Source organism: Theobroma cacao, chromosome 7 (assembly GCF_000208745.1).
Source record: "Theobroma cacao cultivar B97-61/B2 chromosome 7, Criollo_cocoa_genome_V2, whole genome shotgun sequence".
NCBI lineage: Eukaryota > Viridiplantae > Streptophyta > Magnoliopsida > Malvales > Malvaceae > Theobroma > Theobroma cacao.
Genome location: NC_030856.1, coordinates 13,038,472 through 13,057,060, shown reverse-complemented (window position 1 = coordinate 13,057,060; position 18,589 = coordinate 13,038,472). Strand labels below are relative to the sequence as shown.

The 18,589-nt window shown below is 33.9% G+C and overlaps 1 protein-coding gene across 1 annotated transcript; it reads left to right on the top strand.

Annotated features, from left to right (window-relative positions):
• LOC108662862 lies at positions 13,356–16,911 on the top strand. The gene is made up of 2 exons (XM_018124586.1): positions 13,356–13,371; positions 15,116–16,911. The coding sequence occupies exon 2, from the start codon at positions 15,146–15,148 to the stop codon at positions 15,668–15,670; it is 525 nt and encodes a 174-aa protein (XP_017980075.1). The 5' UTR covers positions 13,356–13,371; positions 15,116–15,145; the 3' UTR covers positions 15,671–16,911.

Sequence of the window (18,589 nt, the reverse complement as noted above, 5' to 3'; positions counted from 1 at the left end):
TGGAAGAATACAAGGGTTCTAGTCAAAAGGGCTCAAAAGTATGAAAACTAGAGCTAGAGAGAGAAAATTAAGCAAGCTCCATATCAAGCTTCCATGGAGGTTTTAAAGAAACGTGAGAGGGAATAAGGAGAAGAAGACAAGCTATTGGAAATTCAAGATATTTTATAGCCAAACTTATCCACTCCACTTAAATTACCAAATTACCCCCCCACAATTTAGCTTATTCTCCTCTAATCTTTTATGCAATCACTTTTGACACTGGGACAAGGTCCATAATGGTCTAGACATGCTCGGGTTCATGAAAACTTAAAATTTTAACTCGAGGTGAAAAATGACCACTTTGCCTCTACCGTGAAAATCATCAAAATTTTGGTTTCCTTTCCATTTTACCCATAATTTCACCATCCATTTATACCTTAGGCCTACTTAGGCCATAATATTGTTTAAAACTTACTTTTATGGGCTTACGAAGGAAATGACGAAACTACCCCTGATTAGGGATATCGCGTATATTACTAACTACGAGTCGATAAAGGTCAAGGTCTCACACTAGTATTAGGCATTCTATTTTGAAAATTCCTTAAAACAAAGTGAAGCATGTGAGGGAAACACCTTTCATAATTTATGCGTTGTGTCTACGAGTATATCGAAGCCACAACCTTATCGAGTCTACCTAATGGCATGACACTCACTGCCTTAAACCAATATCTCCAAGCATCCTTATATTTGTAACATATCTTTATACTTATGTGACACATTAGCCACGAGCTCTAACTTGACTATATAGTCGTTTGCTCTTGGAGTTTTAATGTTCTCTCATTGCGAACAATCTCTTGAATCTATCTCACCAGGATGTCCACAAAGTGGTTACCAGTCCATAACTTATAGTTCAATGCCTAAAGCAGTGAACACAATCTCATCGTTAAAGTTATACTCTTATCTACCAATCATAGCTCCTTTTATGAGCACATACTTTACATTGCTTGATTGTTCAGAAGCCACTCATGGCCATCCAAATTCGACCTCTTATAGCTAGTCAAACTAGTATATTATTCTTGTGTTTTCCAATACACTTCCAAAATGCTTAAACACATCCTTTAATAGAATTCTATTAAGGACTCGGACAATCAAAGGCTTATCTTCAAAGCCACGCATAACTTTAATAATTTAATATATATTCGATAACATTTAGCTCATTAATCCCATTGAGCATTACTTTAAGATCTTTCAAGATGTCCTTACTCTTATTTCGAATCGAACCAAACTAACTTAATATAATTGCATTGATTATCCTTGAGCTTTTTATGCTCGTCATAACAACACCTATGTTTCACCCATCATTCGTCTTAATGACTTTCAGCCTTTCACAACACACTTCTCATACATGTTAAGGCATTCTCAATCTCATACCAAGCCAATAGTCATGTAATCACCAATTAGGCCAAATCTTTCTATGGAATATCTCCTTCCATACAATGAATGCAAATCACAAAATATACAACTTCAAGTGTATGCTTACATATTGGTAACCTCCATATACTTCATGGTCATAAAAATCACAATTTGCAAAACTAGCTTTCTATCAAAAGTTTACAATCGGAACATTAGTCTCAACGTATCTCACTTTGGGCATACTTCACTACTAGCATTCACATACCTTTACCATAACATTCAGTGCCAATTGATTAAGCAATAATTGTCACGACCCAAATTCTAGGCCATGACCGGCGCATGGGCCCAATGGACGTAGTCCACTAAGCCCAAGCAAGCCTATTAATCTGACATGTTTATCATTTCATCATAAACTGCTATGTCATATATCATAACTTAGAATCAAAATAATGTTAAGCATTGCCACTTCGTATTGGCATACCAAATAGGTGTATATACACTATCTACACATGTAACTTAATAATTCCCATTAGGTTCGTCTATACACAACAAAAGGAGACTCGATGTTTAGCGGAGAGACTTGGACGAAAGTACACCTACTGAATGCCGAGACACTTACCAAAAGATGGATACAAGTCCGCGAGGACACCTCGTCTTAGTTACCGGCTGTCTTTTAATCTGAAAACATGAAGTTGAAAGCGGTGAACATAAACTCAGTGAGTGAACAAGAAGGGAACAAGCATACCATAAGGAATGTTTATCGAAATCATGATACACTCAGTTTCTCAAAACAATGCAATTTGTTCTAGTTCTTAGTAGAACCCCTCATGTAAACCCCTCATGAGTAAATCACTCAAAAGATCCATACTCAACTATGGTACCAAAGAATCAAAAAATATAGAAAAACCCACAAGTTAGCCAAAATGGACAGAAAGTTTCTCGCTACAGTGAACTTCATTCTCGCTGCAGCAAGAACTAGGTCTGGTGAAGACCCTCAAACTTGAGAGTTTCTCGTTGCAGCGAGAGTCAGAACATCAAGGAAAAAGTCTCATTTTCCTTTAAAACAAGCTATCTTGCTAAAAAAAACAATAGCAACATGTAACACATGTAAACTCCCAAATTTCAACAAACCAAATGCTCACATATTTGCATTTACAACCATATACCATATATGTATATATATATATCAATCATCATGTACACCCTCCCATCATCATCATCTCATATGCAACAGCTTATGCATACTCTCACTCGCATATAGCTGGGTCAGCAACGGCTTATGTGCACTCCCACTCACACATAGCCGGGTCAGCAACAGCTTATGTGCACTTCTACTCGTACATAGTCGGGTCAGCAACGGCTTATGTGCACTCATACTCGCACATAGCCGGGTCCACATCAAATGCAAAGAAGCATCCAATGCATATCATGCATTTTATCATATTGTGATAACACATAAACCATTGTATAGCACATTTTCACAATATAAAATCATTTTACTAAAAGCTTGTTCCCAAGGTACATTTTCTAAGACAAGTTGGATAGAATCTTTCATATTCCCCAAAACAAGTTTGAAATGCAAGTCCACTCACCGGTATTCGTTGAGCCTTTAGCCGACTCTTAATCCCCCTAATGATCCAATTGGGGTGATGGGGCTTCGTTAGAACCTACCATCAAATTAACATTTCCATAATGTCAATTTACATACTATAAACCCTAAAAGCTATCTTTTAGCTAGCTTTCAATTGCCATTTAAATGGCCATCCATTTTCACTTTCCTATCACTCCAAAGTGAATTAACAATCTCAACTACAAAATATTCACAAATCAAATCTCTAGTCATTCTCAACACTTAAAACCCAATACTAGTTTACTACTCACCTTGATAGCTTTGTAACTTTGAACTTTTTCCAAAAGCTTTCAAGCTATTAATAAAGCTTCCTCTTTCTCTCTCTAAAACACCTAACTAGTGAGAGAGTATGGAAACAAGATTTTCATCATTTTCAAGGGTTTTAAAGTGAGAGAGTGGAAGAATACAAGGGTTCGAGTCCAAAGGGCACCAGGGTATGAAAATTAGAGCTAGAGAGAGAAAGTTATGAAAGCTTCACATTAAGCTTCCATGGAAAAATTGAAGAAACGTGAGAGGGAAGAGAACAAGAAGAGGAAGCTGCTGGAAATCCCAAGAAGTTGCTAGAAGGAGAGGATATTTATGGCCTAAGCTTATCCACTCCTTTGGAAATTACTAAAATGCCCCTCCACAAATTAGCTTAATCCCTTGCAATCCCACACTTTTTCTTCAATTTTCCCACCTAGGGTTTGTGTTCTTTTCTTTCCTCTTCACTTAATGCTTTGGCCAGCCATATGGGTGGGACTAAGAGAGTTTTAAATAGATTTTACAAGGAAATTCTAGAATAATCCAAGCTTGACACGTGGCATGTTTCCATTGGTCCATGTGTAATACTTATCCATTAAGTAATCTCTCTCCACCACATAAAATGTTTCAATTATCCACAATGTAAAATGTTAATGGCTGAAATCCATGGGCAAGACAAGTGTTAGGTGGTGTAAAATTCTAAAATTCCCATTTTGTCATCGAATGACAAATTTACCATTTTGCCCCTAGAACATGAAAATCATCAAAATTTTTATTTCCTTGTCATTTCACCCATATTTTCATCATTCATTTATGCTTTAGGCCCACTTAAGCCATAATATTGTTTAAAACTTACTTTTATTGGCTTATTGAGAAAATGACAAAATTATTCTTGATTAGGGATATCGCGTATATTTCTATTTACGAGTCTATAAAGGTCAAGGTCTCACAATAATCTCCAAATTTACTCTTAGATACACATATATTAAATTGTACACCACTTAGTGTTGAGATCTCGACTTTACTCATCAATTCTAAACCAATTACATCCATAAGATAAACAATTCACATAATTTTTTTTTTGTATCTTGCCTTTGCAGTCATAAGATCAAAATTTCTTAAGCTTAGGATGCAGAAGCTTCCTCTTAGAGTATATCCGGAAATCCACATGTTGTAAGTCCCTTACCTAGGGAAGTCACATTCAAGACTAATCATTTACATCATAGGTTGCATATTGAACCAAACATATTTTTAAATTGACTTTTAAAGCAATTTATATATCGATCTTCATATAGAACTCCATATGGCACTTAAACTAAATTTTTCATTTCCATGTCATTTAATTTCAAACTGCTAAATCCACACCTAGTCCTTTAATCTTTTGGCTCCATGCTAAGCATAGCAAAATTTAAGCTCATCCTTAGAGCAGGTTTGTTTACTAGCCTTTTTCTTCATGACTACCATCAATTATAATAATCACTGATTTTCACTCTTGAGCTAATTCATATACCTTAAATTTTAAACCATAATAGTTCAAATTAACCCTTGGGATCTCACAGTCACTTAATTGGAATCAAAACCAGCTCCCTCTAACCTGCTGTACACATATTCAACACATATTCTCATATAAATATTTCGGAAGCCCAGCGCCATTTATATATGGCATAACAAGCTTAATTAACCTAGTGCACTTAACCCCGCGCACATAAGTATTGGCTTAGTCTTTCCTCGATACTTAAATTTATAAACCTCAAGCGAGTCATAACAATCACTATTCATTCCAGTCAAAATACAGCTCTTATTACCATATCGTACGTCCTCCCTATATTGACCTCAAATACAATCCATAGTCTCCAATTTTTTAAATTTTTTTTCCTTGATAACCATGGGTTCAAATCATAATTCCACTAAAAGAATAAATTATTGTGGACCTAACAGTCCAACTCCACCTTCCTCCATTCTTAGTCGGAGGAATATATCATTATATTGACCTTTCATTAGGAGCATTTGCTTAAAAATCTTTTCAATAATGGTTTGTGTTTCGGGTGGCATCTCAAACCCGAGCAACAATACAATTTATACCTTTTACATGACGATAGCAAAAAGGTAGGTTACTAGGAATAGGAGTTCATATAGGTTCCTGTCTATGACTAGTGCTGTAGTCATAAATCATAAACAAGACTCTGCATTAACTCCGACAACTCGGCTGACAGACACAAGGATCCCTAGGACTCGACTAAACCTAAAGCTTTAATACCACCTCTGTCACAATCAAAATTCTCAGGCCATGACCGACGCATGGGTCCAGTGGGCATTGCCCACTAAGCCCAAGCAAGCCTCTTTATGCAATTCCGATTATCATTCCATCCATCATCTTTAAAATGTAGTGCTGTAACTCTCAAAAGTAAATGTTCCAGTAATATTTTATAATAATTAAATATTCATATTTCTATTATATTAAAGTACTATCATCATCAATCCAACATATACATGTTCACAAGTAATAGACTCGAGACCGTCAGCGGAGTGACTCTAGGTGAAGATACAGCTATCGAGATGCCATAGTACCTACCAAGAAGACGAGCATAGGTATGTGACTCAATCTAGGTCTCAACTGCCTCCAAATCTGAAAACATGAATTTTAAAAATGTGAGTACAAAACTCAGTGAATGAACAAGGAAGGGAACAAGCAATCAATAGGAAAAATTTGAAAATCATGATGCACTTATTTTAAAACAATGCAATTTAACTTAGTGTTTATCATAACCCCTCAAGAAAACCCCAATTGATTAAATCACTTGATGTAAAGGGTCCATGCTCAACTATGGTACCTAAGAAGTGGAAAATAGCGCAGCAATCGATCAAGATACTAAGCAAAACAGAAAGTTTTTGGCTGCAGCGAGATTCAAGCCATAAAACACAAACTTTCTCGCTGCAGTGAGAACCATGTCTGGTGAAACCCTCGAAACCCGAGAGTTTCTCGCTGCAACGAGATTCATTCTCATTGCATCGATAAACAGGGCACCAACAAAAATTCCCCATTTCCTCTAGAAAAGGCCATCTTGCTGAAATGACAAAAACAACATAAAACACATATAATTTCTCAAAGTTCAACATGTCAAGTTTCACATGCATTTCAATCATATGCCATATTCATAAGCTTTTATTTCATAAACGTAGATATACATGAATACATAGATAACCACCAATATCACCATCATCACACGCAGCTCATGTGCATCCCCCCACATCATGCACATAGCCGGAGTCATCGTGCGCATCCCCCCACATCATGCACAGTCAGTGCCATCGTGTACATCCCCCCACATCGTGCACACGAGCATTATCATCATCCACCTCCCTCACCATGCCATCACCGGCATGTGCATCCCCCCACATCGTGCACACACGCGGTTATAATTATCACACAATATCAACCATCGTGCACAACATATATATATCTATATATATATATACACCAACATAATGTAGTAATGCACGAATTCATAACAACCACATGTCACAACATAAAGTCAATTAACAAAGGCTTGTTCCCAAGGCACTCGTTTTTAAGAAAAGTTGTATAAAATCATTCAAATGCTTTGTACAAAACAGTCATATTCCCAAAACAATTTTGAAATGCAGTTCACTCACCGGTAATTTGTCATTTAAGTTTGGTTTAGCTTGCATGAACAGTCATCATGGCTGTGTGAGTGACACATCAGCCTCACCCAAAATCTTTAAGTGGTCCCACCACACTCAAGCTGATAGTGATTAATCTTCACTATCGTCATAAGATTCCTTAAGTTTAAAATCGTTCTCATCCATAACTTGCATCATAAACATATAAACATTTTTATAAACCATCTTCGTGGTTAGTCCATAGTATATATGAAATTCTCAACACACACATCTCATGGCATACATTTCATAATCTCGTAATTAATTCCCATGCTTAGCTTGTAGTGTACATGACATAACCAACACCTACATCTCATGGCATTCATGTTATAATCTCATAATTCATCTCATGTTTAGCCCATCATGTACATGACATTCCTAACACATATATTTCATGGCATACATGTCATAACCTTATAGATGAACCTCATGCACCCATCATACCTTACATGTTGCATTATGTCAAGCATGTATATCATACCATTCATCTCATTTAGAAGGTAAACATTTGAAAGGGCTAGCCCCTCTTGTTGAAAACTAATACATAGTAGCATATTTACATATATAATAGATTCAAAAATTATTGGAAAACCATTAGTGTCAATACACAATCAATCATCATTAAATCAATTTTTTTAGTCATTCTTTGAAATACTAGTTGAAAACCTTGAACTTGAATTCTTTGATAAGCCATTCCTTAAAACAACATTTTGCCATGTACAGCAAATCATTCCCATAAAAATCATGCTCACTTAATATATTGAAATATTTGAAGAGTTGTATCACTCACTTAATTGGAGATTCAATGCTTGGCTCCCTGATTTACGACTTCACACTGGTGGATTCCTTAAAGTTTTCGACTGTTCCTAATCATTCAAGAAACATCACGATCATTATCAAGTCTAATAATTTCGTATTAGTTATTTCCAACACTTTTGGAACTACTTGGATTCAACTAAAACTATATTTCTAGCTTAAACTCACTATTACATTAATTATATAATGCTTAAGAACCCATAAATTCTTCATCCTTACCTTAGGTGAGCTTAGATGCTTAGGAAAATCACAAAACCTTGAGCTTTAACAATCAAGAGAAGAATCTGGGCACACAAATAGTATTTTCAATGTTGGAAAATCAAGATTTAAAGATTTCAAGGTTGAAAAATGTTATCTTTTTCATAAAAACTCAAAACCAAGCCTTTAATTCGTAAAAATGGTGTTTGGACTAAAAATGGGTTGTTAAAGCTTTAGAATTGAGAGTTTACTTTGCAAAAATGGTTGACGGTTGCCAATCCTCAAAAAATATGGCATATTTATAGGTTAGGGTGTGAAAATACATTTTTACCCTTTTTATTTTTCTGAAAATGACGAAATTTGTCGATACATTAGGTCCATGTATCAATACATTAGTTTTTGAAAAAAATTTATCGATACATTTGACTATGTATTGATAGATGTTTATAAAAATCTAAATCTATTGATATATTTTTACATGTATCAATACATGTTTTTCAAATCCCCATTTTAAAAGCCTTTTAGACTAAATCTATTGATATATAAGGGTCATGTATCGATACATTTGCTCTAGTATGCAAAAATAGTTTAAAACTTGTCCAATTGGACTTTTTTAAACATCTAACTTTGGTAAACATAATACAACATCAAAAAATGAATTTTTCTACGGTTTCGAAATTTAATGTTTCGGAACAAAAATTTCATATGTCACTTAAGGTTTTTCTTAAATTATACTTTATTTAGGGTGAGATTTCACAGTATATATACTTTATGACTTCTTAGTATACTTATATACTATATAAGTATATATTATGTCATGACCCGGTACTCCTCTCGAGCCAGTGACAACTACCGTGGTACCTCGATAGACACTCATTTCCCGTAATGCCAACCGGGACCTCGCAAGGCTTAATATCAGTATCTCATTTCCCCCGTGAGTAACCATTGCCAAAAATCATGTTCTAAAAGATTTTAAGCTGTTTCCAACTCAAAACAAATAAAATAATAATTTTCGTCTCACAAGGGTATTTTAGTAATTTTTTCCTACAAATTTCGAAATCAGCTAAAATGTAATATATGAGTACAAAACATATAATTCATAATCAAAAGTGAGTTTTAAAGTCTAAAATTTTCATTTAAAATGAAATTTCGATTATTTGGATATAATAAGAAAATAAAAGAAATGTTAAGCAAAATATTCTATTTTCTTATAAAACAATATTTTAGAGTTATACGTAAATAATTTTTGTAGCGTAAAAGTTAAATAAATTCATACATACTGTAATACAGTAAGCCAAAGTATTTAATTTAATTTACAATAATAAGTGAGCCCCCGAATAAAAAAAAAGTAAATAGGACTATAAACCTACAGTTTGAAGAATGCAAACCCAACGGTAGTCCTCGATGAGATCAGCTATCTACAGTCTAATCTGAGCATGAAATGGAGGGAAAAGAGGGTGGTGAGATTATAAAATCCTAGTGAGTAAACAAACATCATTCAAAAGATCTAAAGTGCGAGTAAAAGGAGACTATTAAAACATTTCATCGAAATAAGTTTTTCATAACATAAGTATTCATTTCATTTAAATAGTCAACATGGCTTATGAGTATTTAAAAAAAACTTAGCTCCTGCCAAAATCATTCTTGAGGATACCTTAGCCGAGGCATCTGACTGAGTCCACCAAGGCTGTAAAAATTTCGTATACATGAAAACATATTTTTAGTTTGAAAAACACAACTGTTCCTTGGCGTTAGTGGAGTTCATCATCACGAGGTGGTTCGGCGTGACGTGGACTCTAACCATACCTCAGGAGATACCCTACGCGCCTCTCCGACCCAAGTTCATATTTATATCCAAATTTCGTGCCCCTCTAATAGGCTGGTCCACAAAATCCGCCCACTGCAGCATGCTAAACCCACTATATAATAAAATTTTAACAGAATGATAGGGCTAATATAATACTACACAGCCTGCAAGGGTAAAATAAAACAATTCATACAATTCATAAAACACAACCTAACCAGTCATGCCAACACAATAACAATATAACATAAGCCATCAATTTCCAATCATAAATTTACAACATACCAGTGGTCTCCAATTACTCTATTTTCAAAATCGTTATTTCGTTTCAAGACAATTTATAAAGTCTTTTCATTTAAACACATTTTGTTTACAAAACATAAAAATTTACCATTTGAACTCATTTTCATAAAATTCACCAAAATTGAATAAAAACATACTTTAGATAATTAAAATGATGGTAAGGTTACTCACAATGTCTAGAGTGGGGATTTTTGAAATACTCAGACTATTGGTCCTCGGGTACAATTCCCTTACCTTTATAGGAGGACTTACCACCTTGACACAGTACAAAATCGAGAAATTCACCACATTGGTACTAAATTGAAATTAAACTAATTTAGACTACTAATGCATGATATGGAATGCAAAATGTCTGATTAATCGCTTAAATGTAATATTCGACCTAAGTCATACTATACTCGGTCTAATAGGCTAAAATCTCCAATTTAACTCCAAATCAATTCTTTTCACTTTCTACACTCCAATTATACCTAAATTACCTCAGTGACTATGAATGAGATTTAATTTATCAGTCTCGGATCAATAATCACACATGTCTATACATTGAGCAAAAATTCAGATTTTCACATCAAAATTTCTCATTTAATTTCTAGCCTAACCAAACATCAAATATCACCAAAATGTCATGAAATATCATCAATTTCAACCTCAATATTCTCCCTAGAAAATTCAGCCTCCTATGGGTAATGCGAGAAAATGAATTTGTTTTCTTGTTGTTTTGTTTCTAAATATGTTAAACTAACTAAAAACACTAACATAACTTAGAATCAAATCAATCCAACTTCATTCTCTCTCCATACCCATTTGGTCAGCCATGAATTCACCATGAAAACATGAAATTTAATCATGGAAAATAAGGAGAAATGCATGGGAAAGGTAGATCACAAGTCAAAATCAAGAAATTTTACCTTTGATTGCTTGATTCCCTGAAATCCCACACTTTTTCTTCAATTTTCCCACCTAGGTTTTGTGTTTTTCCTTTCTTCTCTTTGTTCTTACTATGGCCGGCCACATGAAGAGAAAATGGGATAAATATGGGCTGATTTTTATGGAAAACAATAAAATATCCTTACTTGACACGTCACATGCTTATTAGTCCATTTTTCTTTTTATTTTTTATACTTTAATAATTATGCTTCCATTCTCCAGCACATGATTAGTCAAAGGTCAAAATGAGGATAAGGGAAGACCATGTGCTGGACAAGTGTCCTGGTGGTGGAAAATTACTATTTTGCACCTAAGATGGCAAAATTACCATTTTACCCCTATGCTCTAAAAAATACCAAGATTATAATTTTTCACTTCTCAACCTCAAATTATACTCCAATAAGTCAAATAAGATCAAAATCTTTCAAAAAAATTTCCATTTTGTCCTTGAGTGGCAAAATGACCAATTTGCCCCTATATAGCGAAATTTCCAATTTGACTCCAATTCGATCCACGAACTCCGAATCACCATTTTAAGTCATTCTAGGACTTTAAAATTCTCAATGAAATACCCCATACTTTGATATGGTGATAAATAAAGTTGATCGAATGCAAATTGAGGTCAATTAAAATGTTTAAAAGTGATAAGAGACGAAAGGAGTAGTTTAGAATTTGTGAGAAAATAATAATAAAATAATAATAATTTTATCGGAGGAGAATTTGTGAGATAAAAGGAGATTCAAAAGTCAAGTGAGGCATAATAAGGTATTTCGGGTACCAAGGAGAGAAGATAAAATTTTTAGAATAAAATAATATTTTATTAATGAAATAATATTAAAATATTAATATTTAGCTAGATGTCGAAAACAGTCAAGAAGAAGGATCATATGGTTGATCCAAGTGGGGGAGAACATGACAAGCCCGACTCTATAAAAATATTTGTCATGACATACATGTGATGGATAGCATGTTTGCATGCTAAGAGAGTCCCGAAAAATTTACAAAAGTCGGTATTGTACCTAGACGTACAACAAAGTTGATTTAAGCCTCGAAGTAGATCAAATAGAGAATTTACGATGAAATTAAGAATTTTAAAGTCTCAGAATGGTTTAATATGGTGATTTGGAGTTCGAGGATCAATTTGAAAACAAACCAGAATTTTCACTATCTAGGGGCAAAATGGTCATTTGCTACCTAGGGACAAAATGGAAATTTTAGAAAAGATTTTTTGGCCCCATTTGACTTATTGGAGTAAGATTTGAGGTTTAGAAGTGAAAAATTTTAATTTCGGTATAATTTGGAGAAAAAGGGTAAAATGGTAATTTTGCCACCCTAGGGGCAAAATTGTAATTTTCCACCACCAGGACATTTTTCCAGCACATGGTCTTCCTTTATCCTCATTTTGACCATTAACTAATTGTGTGGTGGAGATAAAAAGGATTAAAATTTTAAAATTTTCAAAATGGACCAATAAGAAAATTTCATGTGTCATACCTTTATTATTTTATTGTTTCTTTATAAAAAGGCATAAAATCAGCCCATTTTCTTCATATGGCCAGCCAAGCAAGGAAGAGAGAGAAAGAGAGGAAGAACAAAGGGAAAAACAAGAAAACCTAGGTGAAAATTCAAAGAAAAAGTGAAGAAATCAAGGAAACAAGTTAGGTAAGTTAGAATTTCTTTAGTTCTCCTTGATACCTAGCTTACCCATGCTTTTGTTCTTAATTTTCATGGTTGAAATTGAGTTATTATGATGAATTCAATTCTGAAAAATGGGTTAGGAGAGAGAAAATTGTTAGATTAATTTGATTTTAAGTTATGTTAGTGTTTTAAGTTAGTTTAGCATATTTAGAAACAAAACAATAAGAAAAGAATTTATTTTCTCCCACAACCCTTAATGGCTGAATTTAGCATGTGTTGAGTGAGGATGAATTTGATTTTCATTCTACGAGAATTGGTTAAGAAATGATGAATTATGAGCCTAGAAAAATAATGAGAATTTTCAGAGCAAAAATACGAATTTTTACCCATTAGGGTTATTTTTGCAATTTGCTATCGAGACTGATAAATTGAATCTCATTTACAGTCATTAAGGTAATTTAGGTATAATTGAAGTGTAGAAAGTGAGAAGAATTGATTTAGAGTTAAATTGGAAATAATAGGCCGAATTAGGTCAACACCGCATTTAAACGGTAGTCTGATAAGTTGTATATCATATCATGCATATATACCGAACCTGAATTGATTTTATAATGGTCAAGCATTGATGTGATGAATTATGTATTGTACATTGTGGATAGGTGGTGTGCAAAGTACACTCGTAAAAGTACAGAAACTGTGCTTGGAGATTGGGATTAGGAGTACATCGACTCCTAGAACAGTGAGTGAACTTATTATCGTCTTAATTATCTAGAGTAATTTTATGCAATTGTGTGATTTTATGAAAAATGAGTTTAAATGGTAAATTGCTATGTTTTAAGAGAAATTACGATTTTCTAAAATGATTTTATAAATTTTCTAGAAAAATTGAATACTGGTTTTGAAAATACAGTAATTGGAGACTGCTTGCTTGTGTTGCAAATTTATGGTTTTGAATTGAATGGCTTATCACAATAAATGAGCATGAATGGCTAAACTGATTTTGGTGTTAGAATTATTTATACTGTGTATTCAGCCTTGAGAGGCTAGGTTGCGATAAATTGCCATGTCATGCTAGAATGAATTTTATTGATCGGTGGATTATATATTAATTATTTACTACAGAGGGGGTTTCGTGGACCAGCCTATTAGAGGGGCACGGTAAACTCCATTATATTATTACCTCGAACGAAGAGGCACGTAGGGTATCTCTTGGGCTAAAGCTTAGGGTTCACTTCACGCCAAACCACCACGTGAAGAGGAACTCAGCCAACGCCAAGGAACGACTGTATTTTTCTCAAACTAAAAACATATTTTAAGTGTATACAAAAATTTTAATAGCCTTGGCGGACTCGATTGGATGCCCTGCGCAAGGTATCACCGAGTATGAGTTTTGGCACGAGCCAAAGTTTTAAGAAATTCATAAGCCAAGTTGATTACTCGATTTTTATGGATTGATTTTATTTGGTTGAAATGAACTGAAAGGTAATGAAATTACAGTATGATGACTTATTTTAATTGTCTCCATTTACTCGGCTTTAGATACTTTAGATGGTATCTGTTTACTCACTGGGATTATAAAATCTCACCCCTTCTTCCTATACATTTTTCAGGCTCAGGACAGTTTGTAGATAGTCGAGTAGGACGAGAACTAAGCTCGGAACTGCATTATAGAAAGTAAGAGTTCACAGTCTTACATCCTCTTGGTCAATTGGAGCCCACGTGTCATTGCAGATCAAAACTTATATTTTGGTTATCTGTATTTCTATTCATACAATTTTTACTTTACTTTCATGTGCGAAAAATTATTTACGAATATTTCTATAAAAATTTATTTTATGAGAAAATAGAATATTTTATTAATTATTTTTGAATAGTACTAGTTGTTAACAATTTGCTTTCAAATGAACGTTTTAGATACTTATTTTGTTTTTAAATCATTAAATATATATTTTCTGCTTACCTATTACATTTTTAGCAAGTTTTGAGATTTTTGACGAAAAATTACGAAAATGCCCCTATGAGCCAGAAAATAATATTTTATTGTTCTTATTTGAAAATGACTTATGATTTTTTTAAATGCGAGATTTTATAATTGTTGCTCACCGGGGAGATGCGAAAGTTGATGCTAAGCCTTACGGGGTTTCGATAGGCATTCGGGGTGAAGAATGTCTGTCGAGGCCTCGCGGCGGTTGTCACGGGCTCGATGGGGAGTTTCGGGTCGTGACAATTTAGATTGGTATCAGAGCATGGTTTAAAGATCAGATATTTTGATTTTAAAGCTTTGGATTTTAAAGTTTTTGATTTTAAGGTTGTTTTAAGAAATCTACACTGACACTGCGTGGCCCCAAGTCCAGTTAAGTTAAGATAAGTTAAGTTAAGTTAAGTTAGGTTAGATTGAATAGAATGTATGCATCTACATATAGAAATCTACCTATTTTTGAGATGCATAAATAATTAAACAATTACTATTTGATTGCATATAGGTTTTGAGGTGCGCTGGTGACACATACACCATGTCTAGGAGAGACGGTAGTCCCGACGCCTCTCATAGTATTAGCGAGGGATCGCTAGATTCTACTGCTAAGAGCCGATGGCAACCCGAACCGAGTAGTCCAAAAAGTGCAGATAGTAATAATATTAATGTAAGCATAAGAGGTTCCCTTTTGAGAAAATCTAAGGAACATGTTAAAGAAAGGGGGAAATTAAGGATAGCCGAAGGAGGTATTCGTTCTAGGAAGAGCGTGACAGTAGTCCGACACTTTCCACCAGGCTGTGGGAGAAATGTAAGGGGACAACCAGAAAAGGATAAGGAGAAAGTAACAGTGGCAAGTAAACCCCTTAGAAAAGTGTCAGGTGTACGACATTTTCCTCCCGGTTGTGGAAGAAATGCTGCACCCGTGAGTGATGAAGAGTATAGGAGAATACAACAAGCTTGGATTGAGGAGCAAAGGAAAAAAATCTCAAGAGGAGGAAAACTCAGAAGAGGATCTTCAGGAGGACTCAGAGTAGAATCTTCCGATAAGATCAGATTAAGATGATGATCCCAAGGACATGTAATATTTTCGTAGGATTTTACACTACCTTAACTCTAAGTAGATGTTGTGTAAAAGAGATAATAATTATCTATACAAAGAAGTAAAAATAGTTTGGCTTTTAAAGTATAGGACTAGAATGTATTATAAAATGGCTGTTTAAGTAACTGAAGGTATATGGGAATCTTTAGTATGATAGAGATAAATTGGTAATATAATTATTGAGGAAGGTTATAGAAGGAAGCAATAAGGTTATAAATGACATTCGGAATGGATAATGTGATTAAGTTAATGATTGTAATTTAAGCATGAAGGGGATTATTCAGTGATGTTATGACACTATGAGGTAATAGTTGGGCACAAATATAACCCAATGAAGTTAAATTATGGAATATGGGGAATATAAAATTTTGATTCAGTAAGGATTGCGAGAATAAAGTGAGGAGGAAGCTGGGCTGTTTTCGTAGTTAATTATACCGAAAGTCAATAAGATTATTGGAGTATAAGACAAAGAAGATAATTGGATAGGGATGACAATAAATTTGAGGAAAGTTGTAGATAGTAAGCAACTTATGTGTGGAGTGGTATATTTATCATGAATTTATTACACTGTATGGAAAGGATGTTTTGAGGTGGAATTTTATGAATGTTGATAAACGTCAAAAGATGACATGAGATGAAAGTATTAATCTGGCTTAGTGTGTATGACAAGAAAATAGAAGGTACCTATACTTATGGAACTCATGATATATATCTAAAAGGGAAACCACTGGTTGAGAATGATTGATGTGGTGACTTTGAATGCAGACAAATAGCTTTGATGAGAAAATTTCTAATAGCTACAGTGCTTCAACATTGACTGTTCAACGCTATAATGCTCCGAATACCTCACGCCTATGATGCATGAGTAAGATGGGAGTGACACGATAATGAGCTTACAAATTGAATTTTGGTTGTTGGTCATTGTGTTTTGTTATCTGGGAGTCTTAAATATTCTGGAGAATGTTTACCCAAATGAATTGAAAAACTTCTTTATTGCCTTGTATATAGGCATATAATTAAAAAAAAAAAATTTGAAAGATTCTTGAGATGACTATATTGAGATGAGATACCAAGTAATGAAAGTGTGAAGGAAGAATTACGAGACTGGTATAGAAAATCAGTTTATATAGAATATCATTATGAGAATTTGTAATATCTGTTTTGATACAGTAAAATGACAAGGGTTAGTAACAACATGAGGCTAATTGTGTGACACCCTAGAAACCTATGAAGATGAGTTAGGGATTGAATGGATGAGTACGTATTTATATATCTTTAAGAGTAAGTGTTTTAGGAATACATAAACATCTTTGAGAAGAGATTATAATCATACACAGCAAGTATGAAACGTAAAATTTTTAAAACTTGCTGAGAAGCCTAACGGCTAAATCACAAGTTAAGGGATCACATGCTGTGAGACATAAGTTTAAGATAGATATTCCCAAGGAAATACTCAAGAGAAGTTTTACTCTGGATCTCGTTAAAGCAAGCACTAAGTTATGTGATTATAAAAAGGAAGCTGTAAGCTGAGAGTGATATTAGTATTAGTATTGAAAAATACTTGAGGAGAATCTAGTTTTAAGTTTTACAATTTCAAGTACAATTTATAAATTAGTTAAGGAAGAATGATGTTATGTTCATATGAAGGAGTGGAACAAAGGATGATAGAAGTTGACCTTGAAAATGAAGTCAGATAATGAAACTTTCCTAATATATTATGGAAATTGGAATTCGAAAATGCTTAAGGCATACATGATTCAAATGGGTTTGAGTCTTAAGTGACAAATCAATATCGTAATGCAAGAAAGATACAAGGTAATATAGAGGCATGAAAGATGATTAAGGACAAAAGGATGACTCTTAGGAATTGTGGTATTGCATGAGATGCAATGATCAAGTTAAGATAAATCTTTGAGGCATCAATAGGATTATAAAGCATACACGCATAATAGATTATAATTCAATGGAGATGACATTGTGAGGCAATGATATATAGTATAAGGAAACTCAAACATATGGTTGGAAAAGATATGAATGATATAAAGTGGTTTGCAAGTATAATAAGAAGGTTGACATGCACTATAAGAATCGATATATGGAAACTACGATTGGGATACAGATGAATAACGGGGGAATGTAGTCCAAGGTATGTGAACACATGGATCTCTATACATAACGAGAGATGTTGACATTTGAAAATACATGTACACATGTATATATGAAATTGATAATTTGACTAACTAAGGTGAAGAATTGTTCTCAGTAATTGGGAGATTTTGAAATAATGTTAGAGGAGGTCAGTGAGCTAAAGTGTTAACGGACATGTAATGAACGATTAAAGTTATGAATGACTTTGAAAGTAAACCTTGAATTGTTTAAGTTCTTAATGGAACTTTATTAAAGGAAGGGTATGGACTAGTATAAGATGGATGAATCAAGGTTGAGAAATTTGGTATGGAGCAAATTAATAAAACGATGAATAGGTATACATAAGTAAGTATGATATGTGATCGAAATCGGTATAATTGAGATGAAGTTATGGTTCAAATGTAATAATGGTGATGAAGGCATGCTTAGTGTCTCGATATAAGAGATCATGGTTGTGAAAAATATTACTGAGCCAGTTCCAAAGGATGATAATTGCCATAAATAAAGCATTTAATTGAATTGAAGGTGAACGAGGTAAATAAATTAAATGTCCCCATAGAAGGAACAATGAGTAAGATCATAGAAGGAGATTGATAACGCAACATCGATGAGAATTCGGGGACGAATTCTATTTAAGTGTGGGAGATTGAAATACCCCATACTTTGATATGGTAATAAATAAAGTTGATCGAATGCAAATTGAGGTCAATTAAAATGTTTAAAAGTGATAAGAGA